Source organism: Balaenoptera musculus, chromosome 13 (genome assembly GCF_009873245.2).
Source record: "Balaenoptera musculus isolate JJ_BM4_2016_0621 chromosome 13, mBalMus1.pri.v3, whole genome shotgun sequence".
Classification (NCBI taxonomy): domain Eukaryota; kingdom Metazoa; phylum Chordata; class Mammalia; order Artiodactyla; family Balaenopteridae; genus Balaenoptera; species Balaenoptera musculus.
The window spans coordinates 74,517,176-74,538,332 of NC_045797.1; the positions used below are offsets into that span (position 1 = coordinate 74,517,176).

At 33.3% G+C, this 21,157-nt stretch overlaps 1 protein-coding gene across 1 annotated transcript; it reads right to left on the minus strand.

Annotated features, from left to right (window-relative positions):
- Positions 1–14,684: 14,684 nt before the first annotated feature.
- TDRD15 (tudor domain containing 15) lies at positions 14,685–20,934 on the minus strand. Its single transcript, XM_036872588.1, is given in 5 exon segments — positions 14,685–17,590; positions 17,593–18,454; positions 18,456–19,849; positions 19,852–20,598; positions 20,601–20,934. Coding segments are annotated over 5 exon segments (6,243 nt in total).
- Between the last annotated feature and the right edge of the window lie 223 nt (positions 20,935–21,157).

Genomic DNA, 21,157 nt, shown 5'->3' on the forward strand with positions numbered 1-21,157 from the left:
TAGAGTCTACATCCTTTTCGAATGGAAATGGAAGAAACCTTAAGTATGTATGTATAGAAGACTTCCATACAGTAGTAACTGGCTAAGTGAGTTGATCAAAGCTAAGAAGAAACAAGTCTGGAAGATGAAGACAAGAAAATGTGGATAAGAGGCATTTGGACAGGCTAGTAGTAATGGCCATGTGAATCCTGGTATGTGACTGGGTGAGTCATGCTCATCATAAGGCATCCACCACAAAAGATATACTCGGCAAACAGGTGAAGAGAATTACCCATCCAGTGGTGTCATACCACCTCTGTTCTCAGCCACTCTAGTGTACAGTCAATGACCCAGCAATTCCAGCAATGTAACCCAGACCACACCAAACAGAAATGTACGTATATGTTCATGATATAACACAGTGCTTCAAAAAAGTATTTGCAATTGTTGAAAACTGGAAAAATGTCATCAAAAGTAGAATGAATAAATCCCAATATTTTATAATGAAATATTATTTAGAAATGAAAATGAATGAACCACACACTACAAAGCTACAGTAATCAAAACAGCATGGTAATGGCACAAAAACAAGACACACAGATCAATGGAACAGAATGGAGAGCTCAGAAATAAACCAACACACTTATGGTCAATTAATCTACGACAAAGAATGCAAGAACATACAATGGAGAAAAGACAGCCTCTCTTGAATAAGCGGGAAAATTGGGCAGCTACATGTAAAAGAATGAAATTAGAACATTTTCTCACACCATATACAAAAATAAACCCAAACTGATTAAAGAACTAAATGTAAGAACTGAAACCATAAAACTCCTGGAAGAGAACGTAAGCAGGACACTCTGACATAAACTGTAACACTATTTTTTTTTATCTGACTCCTAAAGCAAAGGAAACAAAAGCAAAAATTAATAAATGGGACCTAATTAAATGTAAAAGCTTTTGCACGGTAAAGGAAACCATCAACAAAAAGACAACCTATAGAATGGGAGAAAATATTTGCAAATGATATGACTAATAAGGGGTTAATACCCAAAATAAATAAACAGCCCACACAACATCAAAAAAGAAAAAACAAACAAACAAACAACATGATTAAAAAATGGGCAGAAGACCTGAAGAGACATTTTTTTCCAAAAATATACAGATGGCCAACAGTTACATGAAAAAATGCTCAACATTGCTAATCAGAGAAATGCAAATCAAAACCACAATGAGGTATCACCCCACACCTGTCAAAAAGGCTATTATCACAACTACAAAAAACAAATGTTGGTGAGGATGTAGAGAAAAAGGAACCCTAGTGCACTGCTGGTGGGAATGTAAATTGGCACAACCTCTATGGAGGGTGCTCCAAAAAACTAAAAACAGAATTACCAAATGATCCAGCAATTCCACTGCTAGGTATATATCTGAAGAAAAAGAAAACACTAATTCAAAAAGATACATGCACCCCAATATTCACAGCAGCATTATTTAAAATAGCCAAGATAAGGAAGCAGCCCAAGTGTCCACCAACAGAAGAATAAAGAAAAAGTGGTATATACACTCAATGGAATATTACTCAGCCATTAAAAAGATTTATATTCTGTCACTTGCAACAACATGGATGGACCTAGAGAAGATTATGCTTAGTGAAATAAGTCAGAGAAAGACACTTTATCACATATATGTACAATCTAAAAAATGATACAAATGAATGTATATAACAAAACAGAAACAGACTCACAGATATAGAGAACTAGTGGTTACCAGTGGGGAGAGGGAAGTGGGGGCAAGATAGGGGTAAAGGATTAAGAGGTACAAATTACTATGTATAAAATAAATAAAATACAAGTATGGAAATATAGCCATTATTTTGAAATAACTTTAAATAGAATATAATCTATAAAAATACTGAATCACTATACTGCACACATGAAACTAATATTGTAAACCAACTATACTTCAATAAAAATTGTTCTAAAAAATAAATTTAAAAAATAAAATAAATGAACCACAGCTATACATGAAATGGATGAATCTCATATATTTAAAAAACTGCAAAAAACAAATTGCAGATAGAAAAGCATACCATGAGTTCCATACATAACCATTAAAAGAAAAGAAAGCAACATTACCTCTCTGTTGTTGGCAAAATTAGGTGGTAAAACTTTTTAAAACAAAAAAAGTAAGAAGGGAAATACCACAATAGTCAAAATAGTAGTTCACTTGGAGAAGGCATAAATATCGGAAAGGAGAGGGAAAGAGCTTCTAGAGCCTTGGCCATGTTCTATTCTTGAATTGTGTAGTGGTTACATGAGTGTTCAACAAGAAGTAAACCCTCCAGCTGTATAATTTTGTTCTGTGCACTTTTCTTTTCTCTACATTTAAAAATAATAAAGGTTTAAAAATACATTATACACCAATAGCTAATCATGACATGCAAAGAATGCTCTGGGCTAAGGATGCTCTTTTCCCTTTCCTAGGTCTTTTTTTTTTTTTTTAAACACCTTGAGGTTTGATATTTTATTTAATTTTGAAATCCTAGTAACAGATGTCAGAACTATTCATTACATTTCTCTTTTCTTCTTTTAATAGTTTCAAAGGATAGCTTACTGAATTCATAAGCTATACATACTCTTCATACATGTAATTTTTAAGCAGTTTAAGATCTCACTTGTCATAAAATTCACCTTTTTAAAGTGTACAAGCCCATGGGTTTTAGTATATTCAGAGTTGTGCAACCACTGTCACCAATCAACTTCAGAATGTTTTTCATCACCCCAAAGAGAAACTCCATACCCATCAGCAGTCACTTCCTTCCTCCCCTCCCCTCAGGCCTTGGCAGTCAAAACAAAAGTAGTTGTGTTTGTAGTGAGTCAACTTTACTTGGCTGTACTATGCTTTCTATAATTTCCTTTCTTGTACATTTGCCTAAGTTCCCTGGCATACTATACCACATCTTTCAAGAATCAAGGCTCACAGGTTATATTTTTGTAAATCTTTTAACTGGTTCCTCAATCCTAGGCAGTTAGGCACACTGTCCTCTGAGGATCTAAAACACCTCTTACGCATCTTTACTGCATACTACATACCAGTGTTTATTATAGTTGTTTATTAATTTGTTTCTACCACTGTAATGGAAATATCTTAAGAACCAGAATTTGACTTATTTTTGTCTCTCCTATGTCTAATATAGTGACTTTCAAAACTTATGATGAATGAAATGATGATGATTTAGTAATGAGAAGATACTCAGAGATCACTACATTCAAGGACACAGAGAAATAAATATGTTGTGCTATACAAAAGCATTATGTTAATAACTTTAGTCAGCAACTGATCACTTTATGATGACTAAAAATTTACTTAAAGATTACACTAAGATGTTAATGTATCATAGCCAAAGGGGAATAACTATTAGAATCTTAAATATACGTAGGTTATATTATGATATCCATACTAAGAAAAATTATACTAAAAGTCAAATAGAGAAAAAAATACAATGCTGGAGACTTCTGAAAATAGGTAAGAATTATATTCAAAGCAGAAACCAAAAATATTTTAAAAAGAGATCTGTAATTTTTAAAAATCCAGCATTCCCCTTAAAAGTAAAAAGGATTAAGAATATTAAAAAAAAAAAAACACCTGTATTTTAAGATGACAAAAGCGCTTTAAACATAAGAAATAAACTATAATGTGCTTAATTTGAGTAAGAACTATCTTTGTAAATAAAATTTTTCATTGAATTAACTTTTTCACCACAATACGCACATGGCATGATTTTGTTAAAACACATATACACACATATACTGTTTAACTTAGGGAAGTATCACAAATTATTTTATAGTGAAAAAAAAAATTTTTTTTTTCCACTGTAACAGCTCCTTTACTTTGCAGTGAAAATTGATTTGTATATTCTTTGCTTCTGAGTCCTTGTGGGATTTTTTTTTTTTAATTCAGACAGAAAGTCACAAAAATTATACTCATCCTCATCAGTTCACTCAGTCCCATGTAATTGATTTTTTTTTTATCTTGATCTTTTGTTAGCACTTTTATGAGTTCATCAGTTTTTCATTAGAGTTCTGAAAATGCTTATTCATTCAGTTCAGCAGTACAGTCAGTTACCAGAAACCTGTACTTGTCAGAGTCTTTTCCATGAATTTCTTGAAGATGAAGCCTTTTATAGGAACATATTTGCAAAAGCATCAGAGTACACCCAGAACTGTCTGTAAATGACAAAAGACTTAAAAATGACCACAGTTAAAGATTTGATGAAAGTTCATAATAATGCAGTTGACAAGAAAATTAGTTATTTCTGAGATATACATTTTAAAGTAATAACTAGGATTATTACTTATAACATTATACCAGAACATATAAGATTTTTAGAAATTTCATGTAATGTCTGAAACATTTATATTAACCTATTTCCCTACATATTTCCATACAAATACAAGATTTTTAGAAATTTCATATAATGTCTGAAACATTTATATTAACATATTTCCATACATATTTCCATACAAATACAAATATAAGATTTTTAGAAATTTCATGTAATGTCTGAAACATTTATAACTCAAAACATTCGATACACAAAACAAAAACAATTTTCTTTGGGTGTACACAAATAAAATTCATCAATAATTTAAGGTTTTTAAAATATTAAGAGTTCAATACTCATTAAAATCAGAAAAAGGTATAAAGTTAATACACACAAATGAAAAAGTAAAAACAAGACACTGATATTTAAACAACTCAGCATCTCATACAGAAGAATTTAGAATCAAAGTGATCATGCCAGGAAAATAAAAATGGCTAAATAATTTGTATTTATAACAATTTTGGATCTGGGTTTTTTCAGATCAATATGTACCCTTCAAAACGCATGATGTGAATACCTTAAAAAACAATCATAATTTTAATAAGTAATCAAACTTTCCATTTTTATAAGCCATTTTTACATGAGTTTGAAAACTATCACTCTAGTGTATATGAGTAAAGCAAAATTAGAAAGAAATAAAAACAGGTAAAATTTAATAATCATAGACTTTGAATATTTTACTCTAAGACATTAAATGTTCTAATGCTCCCCAAATTTTTCACCAATACTCTGTTACCAACACCTATAAATAACATATTCTACTCACGTAAATTAATACAAGTGTTTTAGAGTGGAAAAAAAGCATTATTCTAATATTGACTATTATTAGCTGTAAAACATGAAACTTAATTCTAAGAAAATATAAATCCTAAGATAAATATGCTACCTTTTATTTTTATTCAAAAGTATTCTGAATGAAACTATACTATTACTATATATCCTCCATGCTGTAATGTTGCTGTATAATAAAATAGTTCAATATAGGGGGAAAAAAATGTACCTTCAAAACAAAAAAAATTAGTTTTAAATTAAGCACTACTTATCTTTTTTTTGGCCACGCTGCATGGCTTAGCACTATTTATCGTAAAAGAAGGAAACCTGATTTTAATCATCTCTTCAGCTACTTTCTGTATTGGGCTTCTGTCCAAATAGAAAAAAAGAATCAATTAGGAATTAAATGAAAGGTAGACTTGAAAAAATATTTTCTACAGTATTTATTAATTTAAATGCTGTAACTAAATTTGTGAAGTTTGTCTATTTCTGGTCAATACCAAACATAAAATATTATACATCAAGACATAATCAAAGTTAAAAGAACTCTAAAAAACTAAAGGGGTATGCAGCCCTTCGTGATTAAATTAGTACCAAAAACATTCATTATTCCTACTTCATCTTACTTTGGCATCCAAATTCCATTTTTTAAAGTAACCAAGTCATTAACTTTGATATATCTTATGGTACCAAAAAAACAACAACAAAAGCAACCCAGTGATACAGCCATAGAAGTTATGTAGGGTCAATTATTTTTCCAATTGAAGCATTTTTCTACACTGTAGAAAACAACCTTCAAGATCTGGTAAGGTTTTGGGAAAGGTGACACAAAAGTATTCAAAGAAATTAGATTACAATGAGTAAATGTTAAACTCTCTGTTCTAAAATAATCACAAACTAGATATTAACTCGTAATGTAAAAAATATATACATAATGTCTGCCTGCCTTGAATAAACTTTAACTTTCAGGACACCAGATTTAAACTCAAATATATTCATAAACAGTATTTCTGGAAATTATTTCCTAGCCTCAAAAAATAACATCAACACACATTCAACACTCAATATACGTGTACAAATGATAAACTTTATTGTCCCTAGCCAGCTTCGGAAATTTACGTTTTCCCCAAAATTCTTTAAATCACTAGATCTCTAGTTTTTCAAAACTATTTGACTTACACTGACTCTTAAGCACACTTGTATAATTTTAAGGTTCTATCTTTGCACCAAAACAACACTGAATTTGCTCTATAAACATTTACTTGCAAAATAAATTCCAATTCACAGGTAAATGCTCTGACAATATCTATCCCCCCACCACTAAATAGGGATGTTCTTTAATGTCACAAATATCCACAAGTAATAAACCAAAAACATAAAACCAAATTAAAAATAGATATAAAATAAAAGAAAAAATACCACAGTATGAGCTAAAAAGATGGAAGGATGGGATTAATTCTGACCTCTCTTCTTTACCCTTTTGATAAATATCAGTCCTGTAAGCACCTATATTTCCCAGGGAATATGGTTATACAACATTAACTCTACATATTACCCATGACTGCAATTAGGATGCTACAAAGTAGCAACTGAAATAAAGGTTTTCGTCAAAAAAGACAACTGAAAAATATTGAAGGTAATGTTAAAATGATGTTGTCTAATGACTGTGAAAGCACACGTAAAGAATTATTTATCAAAAAAAATGTTTTTAAGATACTTTAGGGGTGAACCACATTTCCTTAGTATTTTTGAAATCAAATCACAATCCTTGGTGACCAAAATTGTCTCTAACATGCTAATCACTGTCTCCTGAGAAAACAATCTGAACAACCTAGATTCTTTTAACACACTTTAATATTATAAATTGTTCTATGCTTACCACTTTTATAATATATCTGGAGCATATAAAGACAGTAATTACTGTGTATCCTATGTATCATTTGCTGCCAAATTGATGCATAAACAAACAATCTGAACTTTCCTCTCCCTCTACGGAAACAGCAAGCAAAAAATGAGTATATTGTAATACAATTTTCAAAGCATTATGGGTTTTACTAATAGTTACTCAAGATTTTGAAAATTCCTACCATAAACAGAATTTTTACTTAACAATTCCTAAAAGTGCCAATATAAAAAGTAAAGGTAAGAATTACAGCATAAACCAGTTATACATATATAAAAACATATACATATAATTATACATATAACAACTTAAAATAGCTTTGCTTAAACGATTATAATCACTATGAAACAAATACATGTAGCCTATTCTAGTCTTTACTTAGAACAATATCTGTACAATTATAATCACTGTGAAACAAATACATGTAGCCTATTCTAGTCTTTACTTAGAACAATAATTATCTGTTAATCACAAATCCTACCTTCAAAACAAATCTAACCATTAGTCTACCTATTACACTGCAAGTATGGTATGCACATGTATGTATACAGTCCTAAATATTTCTTACAGAGCATCAGAATTTTTTGAAATTACTATTTCACAAAATATTTTCAAAACAAGTATACTAGCTGTATTATGATGATTATTGGCATTTCTAACAGTAAGCATTTACTATGTACCAGGTACTAGTGAAAATGCTTTATGTGTTTTATTTAATCCTCCACCAGACAATGGAGTAGTTATTATGATGATCTCCATTTTACAGATGAAGAAACTGAGAAACATATCAGTTAAAGAGCTTAGCTACATTTTCACTTAATAAGGGATGAAGCAGGAATACAAACTCAGGAAGTAGGGCTCTCAATGCCCATACTTTTCATCACCATGCTAGATCTAATGCAACTGATTTATGAATATGTACCACTTACTAGTGGAGTATTTTCAAAATTCACTCTGACATACTTGTCAGCCACTCCCCTTTGGATGTCTAGATATGATCTCAAATGTAAAATGTCAGACAAAACTCTTCTCTAAAACTGGGTTGCCATTCCAGATATATTTCAAAGATGTCTTCCAGTTAAATAAAAAACTGTAGAAGGTATACTCAACAGTGAAAAGTTGAAAGCATTTCCTCTAAGATCAGAGACAAGACAAGAATGTCTACTCTCGCCACTTTTTTTTTTTTATTTATTTATGGCTGTGTTGGGTCTTCCTTTCTGTGCGAGGGCTTTCTCTAGTTGCAGCAAGTGGGGGCCGCTCTTCATCATGGTGCGCGGGCCTCTTACTATCACGGCCTCTCTTGTTGTGGAGCACAAGCTCCAGACGCGCAGGCTCAGTAATTGTGGCTCACGGGCCTAGTTGCTCCGCGGCACGTGGGATCTTCCCAGACCAGGGCTCGAACCCGTGTCCCCTGCACTGGCCGGCAGATTCTCAACCACTGTGCCACCAGGGAAGCCCACTCTCGCCACTTTTATTCAACATAGTTTTGGAAGTCCTAGCCACGGCAATCAGAGAAGAAAAAGAAATAAAAGGAATCCAAATTGGAAAAGAAGAAGTAAAACTGTCACTGTTTGCAAATGACATGATACTATACATAGAAACTCCTAAAGATGCTACCAGAACACTACTAGAACTCATCAATGAATTCAGTGAAGTTGCAGGATACAAAATTAATATACAGAAATCTGCTGCATTTCTATACACTAACAACAACAGATCAGAAAGAAATTAAAGAAACAATTCCATTTACCATCACATCAAAAACAACAAAATACCTAGGAATAAACCTACCTAATGACACAAAAGACCTGAACTCCAAAAACTATAACATGCTGATGAAAGAAATTTAAGATGACACAAACAGATGGAAAGATATACCATGTTCTTGGATTGGAAGAATCAATATTGTCAAAATGACTATATGACCCAAGGCAATCTACAGATTCAATGCAATCCCTATCAAATCACCAATGGCAGTTTTCACAGAACTAGAACAAGAAAATCTTAACATTTGTATGGAGACACAAAAGACCCCAAATAACCAAAGCAATTTTGAGAAAGAAAAACAGAGCTGGAGAAATCAGGCTCCCCAACTTCAGACTATACTACAAAGCTACAGTCATCAAAACAGTATTGTACTGGCACAAAAACAGACATAAAGATCACTGGAACAAGACAGAAAACCCAGAAATAAACTCACACACCTATGGCTAATTAATTTATAACAAAGGAAGCAAGACTATAAAATGGAGGAAAGACAGTCTCTTCAATAAATGGTGCTGGGAAAACTGGACAGCTACATGTAAAAAATGAAATTAGAACATTCTTTAATACCACACACAAAAATAAACTCAAAATGGATTAGAGACCTAAGTGTAAGACCAGATACCATAAAACTCTGAGGAAAACATACACAGGCAGAATACTCTCTGACGTGACAGCAATATCTTTTTCAAGCCGTCTCCTAGAGTAATGGAAATAGAAACAAGAATAAAACAAATGGGACCTAATTAAACTCAAAAGCTTCTGTACATCAAAGAACACCACAAACAGAATGAAAAGACACCCACAGAATGGGAGAAAATGCAAACCAGTGACCGACAAGGGATTAGTCTCCAAAATTTACAAACAGCTCATGTGGCTCATGTGGCTCAATATCAAAAAAAAACCAAAAAACAAAAAAACAACCTAATCAAAAACTAGGCAGGAGACCTAAATAGACATTTCTCCAAAGAAGACATACAGATGGCCAAGAGGCACATGAAAAGATACTCAACATCACTAATTATTAGAGAAATGCGAATCAAAACTACGAGATATCACCTCACACCAGTTAGAATGGCCATAATCAAAAAAATCTACAAACAATAAATGCTGGATAGAGTGTGCAGGAAAGAGAACCCTCCTAGACTGTGGGTGGGAATGTAAATTGGTACAGCCACTATGGAGACCAGTATGGAGGTTCCTTAAAAAACTAAAAACAGAGCTCCCATATGATCCAGCAATCCCACTCCTGGGCATATATCTGTAGAAAAACATGGTTCAAAAGGATACATGCACCCCAATGTTCACTGCAGTGCTGTTTACAATAGCCAAGACATGGAAGCAACCTAAACGTCCAGATAAATGGATAAAGAAGATGTAGTCATGTATACAATGGAATATTACTCAGCCATTAAAAAGACTGAAATAATGCCATTTGCAGCAACATGGATGGACCTGAAGATTATCATACTAAGTGAAGCAAGTCAGAGAAAGATAAATATAATATTGCTTATATGCAGAATCTACAAACACCGATACAAATGAACTTATTTACAAAATAGAAACAGACTCACAGACTTGGAGAACAAACTTATGGTTACCAGGGGGGAAGGTGGGGAGGAGAGATAGACTGGGAGTTTGGGATTGACATGGACACACTGCTATATCCAACAAGGACCTACTGTATAGCACAGGGAACTCTGCTCAATATTCTGTAATAACTTAAATGGGAAAAGAATGTGAAGAAGAACAGATACATGTATATGCATAAGTGAATCACTTTGCTGTATACCTGAAACACTACATTGCAAATCAACTATATTTCAATAAAAATTTTTTTTGAAAAGGAAAAAAAAAAAAAAAAAAAGGTAGCACATAAATACCAAGCACTACCTCATAACCAAAGAGTAACTAGATATTTTTTGCTTTTTTAAAGGGTTGTTACAGTCTCTAGTTCCCCTGATGATCTACTCAGGAATTCCAGACAAGAATAAATAAGCAAGTAACCAACCAACCACAACAATAAAACAAAAACAAAAAACCCTGCAAAAACATCCTGGAAAAAGCCTAGTAACTTTTATTTTGGAGAAAATAGTCTGTAAATAAAAACAATTACCTTGACGAAAAGACAACCCTCAGAATGGGAGAAAATATTTGCAAATGAAGCAACTGACAAAGGATTAATCTCCAAAATTTACAAGCAGCTCATGCAGCTCAATATCAAGAAAACAAACAACCCAGTCCAAAAATGGGCAGAAGACCTAAATAGACATTTCTCCAAAGATATACAGATTGCCAACAAACACATGAAAGAATGCTCAACATCACTAATCATTAGAGAAATGAAAATCAAAACTACAATGAGGTATCACCTCACATCAGTCAGACTGGCCATCATCAAAAAATCTACAAACAATAAATGCTGGAGAGGGTGTGGAGAAAAGGGAACACTCTTGCACTGTTGGTGGGAATGTAAATTGATACAGCCACTATGGAGAACAGTATGGAGGTTCCTTAAAAAACTAAAAATAGAATCACCATATGACCCAGCAATCCCACTACTGGGCATATACCCTGAGAAAACCATAATTCAAAAAGAGTCATGTACCACAATGTTCACTGCAGCTCTATTTACAATAGCCAGGACATGGAAGCAACCTAAGTGTCCATCGACATATGAATGGATAAAGAAGATGTGGCACATCTATACAATGGAATATTACTCAGCCATAAAAATAAATGAAATTGAGTTATTTGTAGTGAGGTGGATGGACCTAGAGTCTGTCGTACAGAGTGAAGTCAGAAAGAGAAAAACAAATACTGTACGCTAACACATATAAACGGAATCTAAAAAAAAAAAAAAGTTCTGATGAACCTAGGAGCAGGACAGGGATAAAGACGCAGACGTAGAGAATGGACTTGAGGACAGGGGAAGGGGAAGGGGAAGCTGGGACGAAGTGAGAGAGTGGCATGGACATATACACACTACCAAATGTAAAATAGCTAGCTAGTGGGAAGCAGCTGCATAGCACAGGGAGATCAGCTCGGTGCTTTGTGACCACCTAGCGGGGTGGGATAGGGAGGATGGGAGGAAGACGGAAGAGGAAGGAGATATGGGGATATATGTATATGTATAGCTGATTCACTTTGGTATAAAGCAGAAACACACCACTGTAAAAGCAATTATACTCCAATAAAGATGTTTAAAAAAATGACCTTGAATATTTAAATACTGATATAGTAGGCTAAATCTATGAGAAATTTAAGCCAATTTTCTAAATATAAGAGGCAGCAACTTCTATAACTAAAATAATGCTGCTAGGCCATTTCTAACACAACGTCTTTTACTCTGAATTAAGTTTAGCAGAGGATCACTGTGACTCATCATGTATAGTCTGGATTCCAAATACAGAAAGGGACAGATTCCAAAAGTTTCCCCACATAAAATCCAGAATTACTATTTTCACTCACAAAATAATTCAGGAAGTTATCCATAATACTTTCTAGAATAGTAAGTATTAGTAAGTGGCTCTACACTAGAATCACCTGGGGAGCTTTAAAATCCTAATGGCAAGGCCAATTAAAACAATCTCTAAAAGTGAGACCCAGGCATCAGAGTTTTTAAAAACGTCCTTTCTTAATGCCAATGCAAAGCCTAGGTTGAAAACCACTGCTGTTAGAGCCCCTCTGGTAACATTTTTAATAGGCGAGAGTTTCTCAAGTATAATATTTATTGATTATCTTCAAACAAGAACTACTAAAACCATTTTCCTCTAGACTCAGAAAGCCTGCAGGCAATAACAGCAGCAAACAGCAGTGGTTACTACTGCCCTTGGACAAGTAATACAGGTGGAAGGAGCTCGGATGATACTCAAGGCAAATAAATCAGTGTATGTTGTTTTCTTATTTTGTTTTGTTTTAAAACTATAACTATAGCAAATTTATCAGTCTATTCTTAGTCCGTAAAACCATATTTCTTTTATTTGTCTCACTGAAGTTATGATTTTTCCTTAAATGGTACTTCAAATGTTTTAAGAAGTATAATTTGTTTGATTCTCTGACTCCTTTTATAACTGCTACTTTCACACTTTAATTCACTTTTTGATTCACTGTGTACTAAGGAATGCAGGAAGTGAGATAGAATGGGGACCAAAAGTGGGATCTTAAAGAATTTGATAGGAAAAACAAAGAAGGCAGAAACATACACAGGTAAAGGAACAATAAAAGATATGTAAGTGCCAAAATGTATGGACTGATCATCAAGAGTTTTATAGAAAAACTCTTCCTCAAATAAACTATTTTTTTTAAGTATAAATAATGAATAAAAGTAGACTTTGGAGTTGGAGAAATCTGAGTTTAAATTTTCAGTTCCTTACTTAACAGCTTTATATGCACGGGAAATTTACTTAATTTCCCTGAGCCTTATCCATAAAATAGTGATAATAACTTTGGGGGAGAGGGGTACTTCTTCCCATTCCCGATCTTCCTTCCATGTGGAAGTATTCATGATTGAGGGACACTCCTAGCATAACAATTCTCTGGTCTCTTTCCTCCCTTATACACAAGTAGTAGAGGCAATCTAACTGGTCCATTTACAATGAGAAAGACCTATGTTGGATTAGCCTCTTCCTCCTCCCTCTCTCCCTTTACAGAGATAACTACCTCAAGCTGTAAGGTTTACATGGGTAAGCCCCCATATGGAGAAACTCTCCTCTGTGCCTATGTGGGTAAGTCTAGTTTATTGATTCAATATTGGTAAACCCATTTGCCCATGGATATAAGCCACATTCATCAATTTTTTTTTTTTTAATATATGTGGTATGTTGCTCATCAATTGTCTTTCTCCTTGTCTCTCTGTAAAGTGGTTTTGAATTCAGGCAAAGAAGTAGGATACTAGTTATTAGACTACATTTTAAACCTTAATATCAACCTACTTTATAGAATTGTGGTAAGCTTTAAATGAGCTAATACACACAAATCACCACACAGTACCTGGAACACAGTAAATAAGCACTCTACCACAACTGCCACTATGATAAAAGAGTGATTCAAAAATAAGAAAAAAGGGCCAATTTTAAAGCATTGATCAATTCACTATAAAACATCTAATATGAATTCAAATGAAATCCTCTTTCTAAAATACATCAATAAAAACAAGACACCTCCATTCATTCACAGAATGTAACCGGCTATGATACTAATTATAATACGGAATAATATACCAATTTACAGGCAGAACAAATATTCATTAAGCAGAGAACATTCTTTACAGCCTACAAAATCCTAACTAATCCATACAGAAAATGAAATACAATGTGCATAAGCCAAATCGACAATACTCTAGCATGTAAAATATTAAAATTTTAACAGTATTTTAGAATCAATTTGATGTCTAAAAATTTTCAGATGAAATATGCTGGAGTCAGCTTATTCTGTAAGTTTAACTGCATTATCATTATGCTGAGAATCACACTCAAAAAACCTGAAGATATATTTAATCTGATAAGAAACATAATAGAAAACTGATTCTTCAAAATGAGCCCAGGAAGCTCTCTAATAGTAGCAAGATCAACCTGAGATCTATGGACCTTCAGGAGTTTTGTGAAACCCCTGAAATTTGTAAAATGTCATGCATGTGTGCACGCATATGTGGTTCAAACCCTCTACTTTCATTACATTCTCAAAGGTCACCATTCAAAAGAGGTAAAAATAGTGAAGCATCATTTTATAATTCAAGTGATCACTTCTAGTTATCCATTTATTCAAAATTTTTAGTAAAATCTTGCAGGATATTTTCAACTTGAATAATTTTAGTAAATAACAAACTTTTAAAGAATCAAAAATCTACAAAAGCTACAGAAAATCTTTTTTTAAAAATGGCTACTTACCTTTCAAATGTTCTGATATAATTTTTGTATTAACATGCAATGCTTTTTCTGCTGTTCTCAAGTCTATTGTATTAGTTTCCTGTACTCCACTTGGTAGTTTTTCAGAAATGTTTTCAATGCAATTGGTGTTATCATTCAAACCATTAGGTAGTTCCCAAAACGAAGCTGCTGCACATGTATCAAATGCAGTGGTATTTCGGGGATTATGTTTTCCACTACCAACCTTCTTCCTCAGTGTTAAATTTCTAGAATGTAATCTTTTACTAATATGGCTTTTCTTTAAGAGGTTCTTACAGACATCTTTCCTCTTTATAGTTTTCTGCCTTTTCAGCTTTTGCTTCTCAGTGCACATACAATTCATACTTTCTCTTTTGTAATAACTTTGATCTAAAAATTGGCAAACAGGCTTACTCTTTGATTTATATTGGATTTTAGTAGATCCAGTAGCAGTAACTGCATTGAGATGATCTGAATCTTTAGAATAAATTGCAAGACCAGAGGCAACTAACATATCTGCCAAATTATTTTTCTCATGAATGATATCTACCTTCAGTTTTGTTTCAAAACTGTATTCCCTAAACTGAAAAACTAAGCCTGGTTTACTCAGGAAATCTTGAAAAAAACTTCTGGCTTCTTCATTCCAATGTTTCCCTTTAGCAGGTAAGATACCATATAAGATGCAAGGATAACTTAGCCTCGGCAAATTCAGAAGTTCCTCAGGAACAACTTTAAGATTTTTTATATCTGAATAAGGTATGTAAACAGAAAATCCATAGTCAATCAATACAAAAAGTAAAGACTGATCAGAGACTTTAAAAATTTCTACCCTATTCCACTGACCTTCCAATTCATATTTGAACAAACAACTAGAACCTGGAATTACGTGCTTTTGAGGCACTGTTTCTAAGTCTTCTGGTAGATCAGAAAGCAACATAAAGAGAGATTTCATTGTGTCAAAGAAATCTTCTAACTGAACACAGAAGTCTGATGGATCAGAAACAGCAGTGGCAATACCAGAATATTGCCTACCATTTTGGAGTTCTGCCCAAGTAAATGATCTTATTGTACATGATGATACAGGAATCTTAGATTCAATGCTGAAAAGAACTTCTGAAGATCTAAATTTGTTTTCTTCAACATGAACTGTATTTAAATTTAAATATTCCAGAAGTAACAGGCCATCTTTCAAAATTTCTACTTCCCAGGCAGAGTCTAAATATTTCAGAAAAAGGATGTTTATTTCCAAATGAGCAACTAAGCACACAAAGGACTCAAATGGCATGTTCCTAAAATTTTCAAACCAAATCCATTTACAAGGCACAGCTTGTCTTGGAATATTTCTGATTTCATTAGTAAGCACCTTGGTATTACATAAGGGCACTATTTCATACCTACCATGAGCTACTAAAAAAACAAGCACTTTCTCATCAACACACTTTTTTTCTACTTTTGATCGATACCACTACAAAGTTTTTTTAGATTTTACCAAGCATTCTAAGCCTTTTTCAATATTTTCCATTGATAAAAAAGAGGGTTTTTTTACTTCTTTAGTAATTAATACTGTTAAATCTGATAAAATCTTTTTATTTTTAGATAACTTCACATAAGAAATCCCACATTTTGCAACATAAAGTATTTCAGCCTTTTCAAGTTGTCCAGGTTTTAACTCTTCAAAAGGAATATTAACCAGCTGTTGGTAGGATGGTTGAAGGATCATAGAACCTTCATACTCATTTGATAGTCCTTCCTTCATTTCTTTATCAATAGGGCTCAACTTTTGAGAGACAACCTTAGGCATTTGCAATACTGTTTTCTGTAGTTTTGAACATGCTGTCCATTTCAGTAGTTCATTAATGACACATTTTTCATCACAAATTATATTTACTTCCCATTTCTGTTCATGCTTTTTCAAAAGCTCACAAGAAGCTGTTTTATTACTTACTCTTGAAGCAAAATAAAAAACAGTTTTGCTGTACCATATTTCATCAGGCTCATTCCACTTTACTCCACTAAGGAACGAATGAACTCCTAGCTGAGGAATAGCTAAGAATTCCTTCTTAATTTCATAAATTTTTGATGTGTTTACTACTGCAGTGTTACCATAGTCAATAAATTCCACTTCAAAAGAATTTCCTGGCAAAATTTTCTTAATAACTGCTCTGTAAATGGCATTGTCACCAGAGTATTCTGCAACTACAAGATCTCCCACCACAGGTTTGACTGATTTTCTCTCTTTCACTATATTGGCTCTTCTTGCATTTAGACCATCCGCTAGGCTCATGATTACATTTTCAGTCTCGGCAAGCTGAATATGGAAACTTGCTCGATTACTTATATTAAAAACATATCCTTTAACTTCGGCATTCAAGTAAATTTTAGGTTAATGAAGGTCTTTAATCTGTGGTCTAGCATGATTATACGTGTTTTGTGAGGCTGCCTGATTTAATTCTCTGATAAAAGACTGTTATACAACCCTTACTGATTTCTGGTCCACATCACTTTCATCAATAATATGTGCAGACCCAGGGGCAATTTTTACACCTTTATTTTTAAGTCCATCATTCAAAGACTTCTTCACCTTGTTTTTTGACACAGGTTCAACTTTATAACAAACTGATGGTTTCAAAAGCCTGCCATATATACTTTTGGGATTCATTAACTGATCTACTTTGCTTTCAGAATATGTTATTAGACTAGTTTTACTTACTGTACTATGGTGATAATTGTTTTCTATTTTGCCTTTCAAGGAAACAGCAAGTTTCTTATTTGTTTTAGGACGCTTTTCCACACATTGTGCTTGGTCACAATGTTTTTCTCCATAAGCATGAATCAACATTTTAATTTTCTGATTTATATGTTGATATCCATCATATAAGTCTACACCAAGCTGGTCATCTGGCGCTTGGACAATATTATTGCCCTTAATGGTTTTCCCAAAAAATTATCTTCAAACGAGCTATTGATTTCTTCTGGAATATCTACATCTCTAAGATCTGACAAAAAACATTTAATAGCTTGCATAGGTGTAAACAGCAACTCTGGAAACTCATCTGAAACATCCCTCAACATACTTTCTTCTACTAATTGCTTATTTCCAAAGTCCACAAAATATACCAGGAAGTCACATAATGAACCTGTCGGCATCGCTGAAGCTCTATAAGAGAGACCATCCTCTACATACTTAGATATGCACAATCTCATTTTACTAAAATCAGATTTGCGGCACTGATTGAGGTTACTAATCTCTGTGATTTTTGTTTCTATCATCTCTAGGTCTTTATTATTTCTACTAAGTTGGCAATAAAACTTTTGGGGACTATATATGTGAGATATATATATTTCTTCCTCACTTCCAATTTTTATATTGAAGGAAGAATAACTGTAAAGACTAACTGAAGATGGAAATGGCTTTGATACTGTACTATACTGTGCAGAGCCATGATTATTAAGAAATTCTCTTGCACTAGCAAATGGAGATTGTAAATCCACCAAATTACATAAACAGTTTGGATATATAAGAACTAAGGCATAGATGACACAAGTCAATAACCCTCTAAATGAAGAAATAAAATTCCCAAGGTCTCTGCATGCTTCTCTCGTCCAATTGAATACTTTACAACTAATGGGTTCAACTAAATGGTTGAGACTACATCTGAAGGCCTGACCTTCTAAAAAAAGGAAACATGGTTTAATAGCACAAAGATCTTTAATTAAAACTCTTTCCTGGTAACCATAATCAACAAGTACCACATCAAATTCTTTTTTTTGATACCTGAGTCAAAATAGCAGCTCTATACCACTTCCCATCTTTAGAATACTTAGCAACACAAGCAATCTGCCCAATCTGATAAGGATCAGAATGAACACTGTAATAATCCTTAAGTTGTTCCATTAGTAAGTTTAAGTCTTCTAACTTACATTGCAGCTGGCATGAGAAGTCACCTGGGCCATAATAATAAGAACACTTAACTTCAAGGACTGTTCCTGGTTTAAACACACATTCTTTATAAGGCCATGGTGGCTCACGTCTCACAGACAAGGTGAAAGGGTTTTTTAAATCTAGGAAGTTAACAGCTGGGGACTTTAACAAAGAAAAGTTACTTCCTTTTAGCTTATCTGAATGGTACTTTTTAGGTTTAGGTCCTTCAAGAAGGGCAGATATGACTTTCTTAATATTTACTTTGTTTTTAGATTTTAAATTTAACACTGAATATTCACTTACAGATTTTGGACAACATTCTGGTTCTACTTCCCAATATTCTGCATATCCAGCTTGTAACATAAGAGAGACAACATCAATATTTTCTGAGGCTTCAATATTCTGAATATTTACAGTATACTTCTCATCTTTTTTTGCTATAACTTGAAGCAAAATTGCTTTGTTCAAGACAATTTTTTAAAAATAATCAACTGCTGCCTTCACCCATAAATCTTCAACGGGAAATATATATGCAAGTGAACAGCACACGGCTAAGGCAGGCAACTCACAAAACTCTGGAAGCAAAATTTTTACATCAAAAAATGGTATGGAATCAGTATTTCCGTAATCCAAAAAATAACCATTAATTTTATAACCATTCATTTCAGTAATGACAGCTCTATAAAAACGTCTGTCCTTGCTGTATCTAGCACAACAAAATAATCCAGGTCCTGGATTTCTTAGAATCAGTTCATCATTTTCACACAAATCATAAAATTTGTTTATATTTTTCATTATATCTTGAAATTCATTCTGATGTTCATTAGTACGTACCCAGAAATCTGATGGGTTTAATACATATGCTACAAAAGCTACGTAGACAGCTTCTATCTCCATTTCTACAGTTTTAATAGGAAAATCTACTTTCAAAGTGTCTTTTTTATTTAGAGAATCTATCGACCATTCAGTATTTGCAATAGAACTCTCAACTGCAAAGCCGTTTACATCTGAGGCACTAGTCTCCCTCAACATATTAGAGATTTTTGAATCAGACACTGGACAAAGTACTTGTGTGCCTACGGTCTTTAGCAGACACTTAGGAGTAATTGTAGACTCTTGAGTTTGTAATGTTACATAATACAAATGCTCATCCTTACTGAACCAATCAAGGTATGCATATACTATTTGTCCTAACAAGGCTTGTTTAAATACACTTAGTTGAAATTTTCTTGCATCTCTGGACTGTGTAAATATGTCCGAGAACATGGAAATGAAAATAATGGTTCTAAAATAAAATCCTGTTTAAGTTTCTCTACGTGAATTGAGGGTATAGTCTCACTACTGCCATAATCCATAAACCAAATTTTCACTTGATTATTAGGCAAAAGCTGCTGAAGAACTCCTCTATGCCACTGTCCATTTCTCCTTTTGGCAACACAAAGTACTCCAAAATTATCACATGCGGGACTACCTTCTTGACTGACAATATCATAATGCAAAGTCAAACACACTATCAAGTTTTCTAACTCTGGAATCCATTTAATTAGTTGGCAATAAAATTTACTTGGGCTCACGGCAGATGATACTTTTACACTTTCAATACTGCCTACTGACAAAGATGGTTGCAAATTATCCAGAACATGTTGAGTATCAAGTAAAGTATCATTATTACTTAATGATAATTCAGGTCTTTTATGTTGTAATGAATCTGGCATTTGTTTGGGGAATTCTTTTACCATTTCCACAATAAGACAAAATGAATCTCCACCAATAAGTCTCCCTAATTGTAATTCAAGAACCTGGGATATAATTTTTGGTACTTCAAGTATCATCATCTGAAGAGGCAAAACAGCTTGCACACAACCTTTCACTTGTAGTTCTATCAATGACTTGAAGTCATTCAAAGCCTTAGAAGACCATTTTTCCCCAGTTGGTAATATGTTGGCAAAAATGCCAAACATTACCCGTGGTGGTAGATCAAATAAGTGCCACAGGCTGAAGCAACCTGCGTACTGTCAACTCTCAGTTCTTCTCCGCGATCTATGAGGAGCACAGTATACAGATCATTTTTCTTTTCCACAACTCTTCCTCTCTGCCATTCTCCTGATATTCTTTCTTCTACCAAACAAAATTCATCAATGTCCACATTATTTTTTACTTTTGGAATATGCTGTATTTCCCTCTGCAATATGTGGTAGTCAAACTCACATTCACTATTATTTCTGCCTTGAAATTTCACCAGAACGTCCTTGGGAAAACATTCTATGTGTGATACTGTCAGATCCACATCTAAAAATGTTGGTAACAGAGATGTAGAATCCATTTTCTAAAAAGCAAATAATAAGTACCTATTAGCTTCTGGACAGACAGCTGTCAAAATTAAATGAAATTAGCCTTATATGTATGCAAACACAAATCTTAAAAACAATTCTATGCCTGCATTTACCAAACTGAACATGTTGGCAAAAGTTATATACACTGGACAAGATGAAGAGAAACAAAATGCGTTTAACAGTTCACTGCCTTCCACACTTTCAAAAAATTCC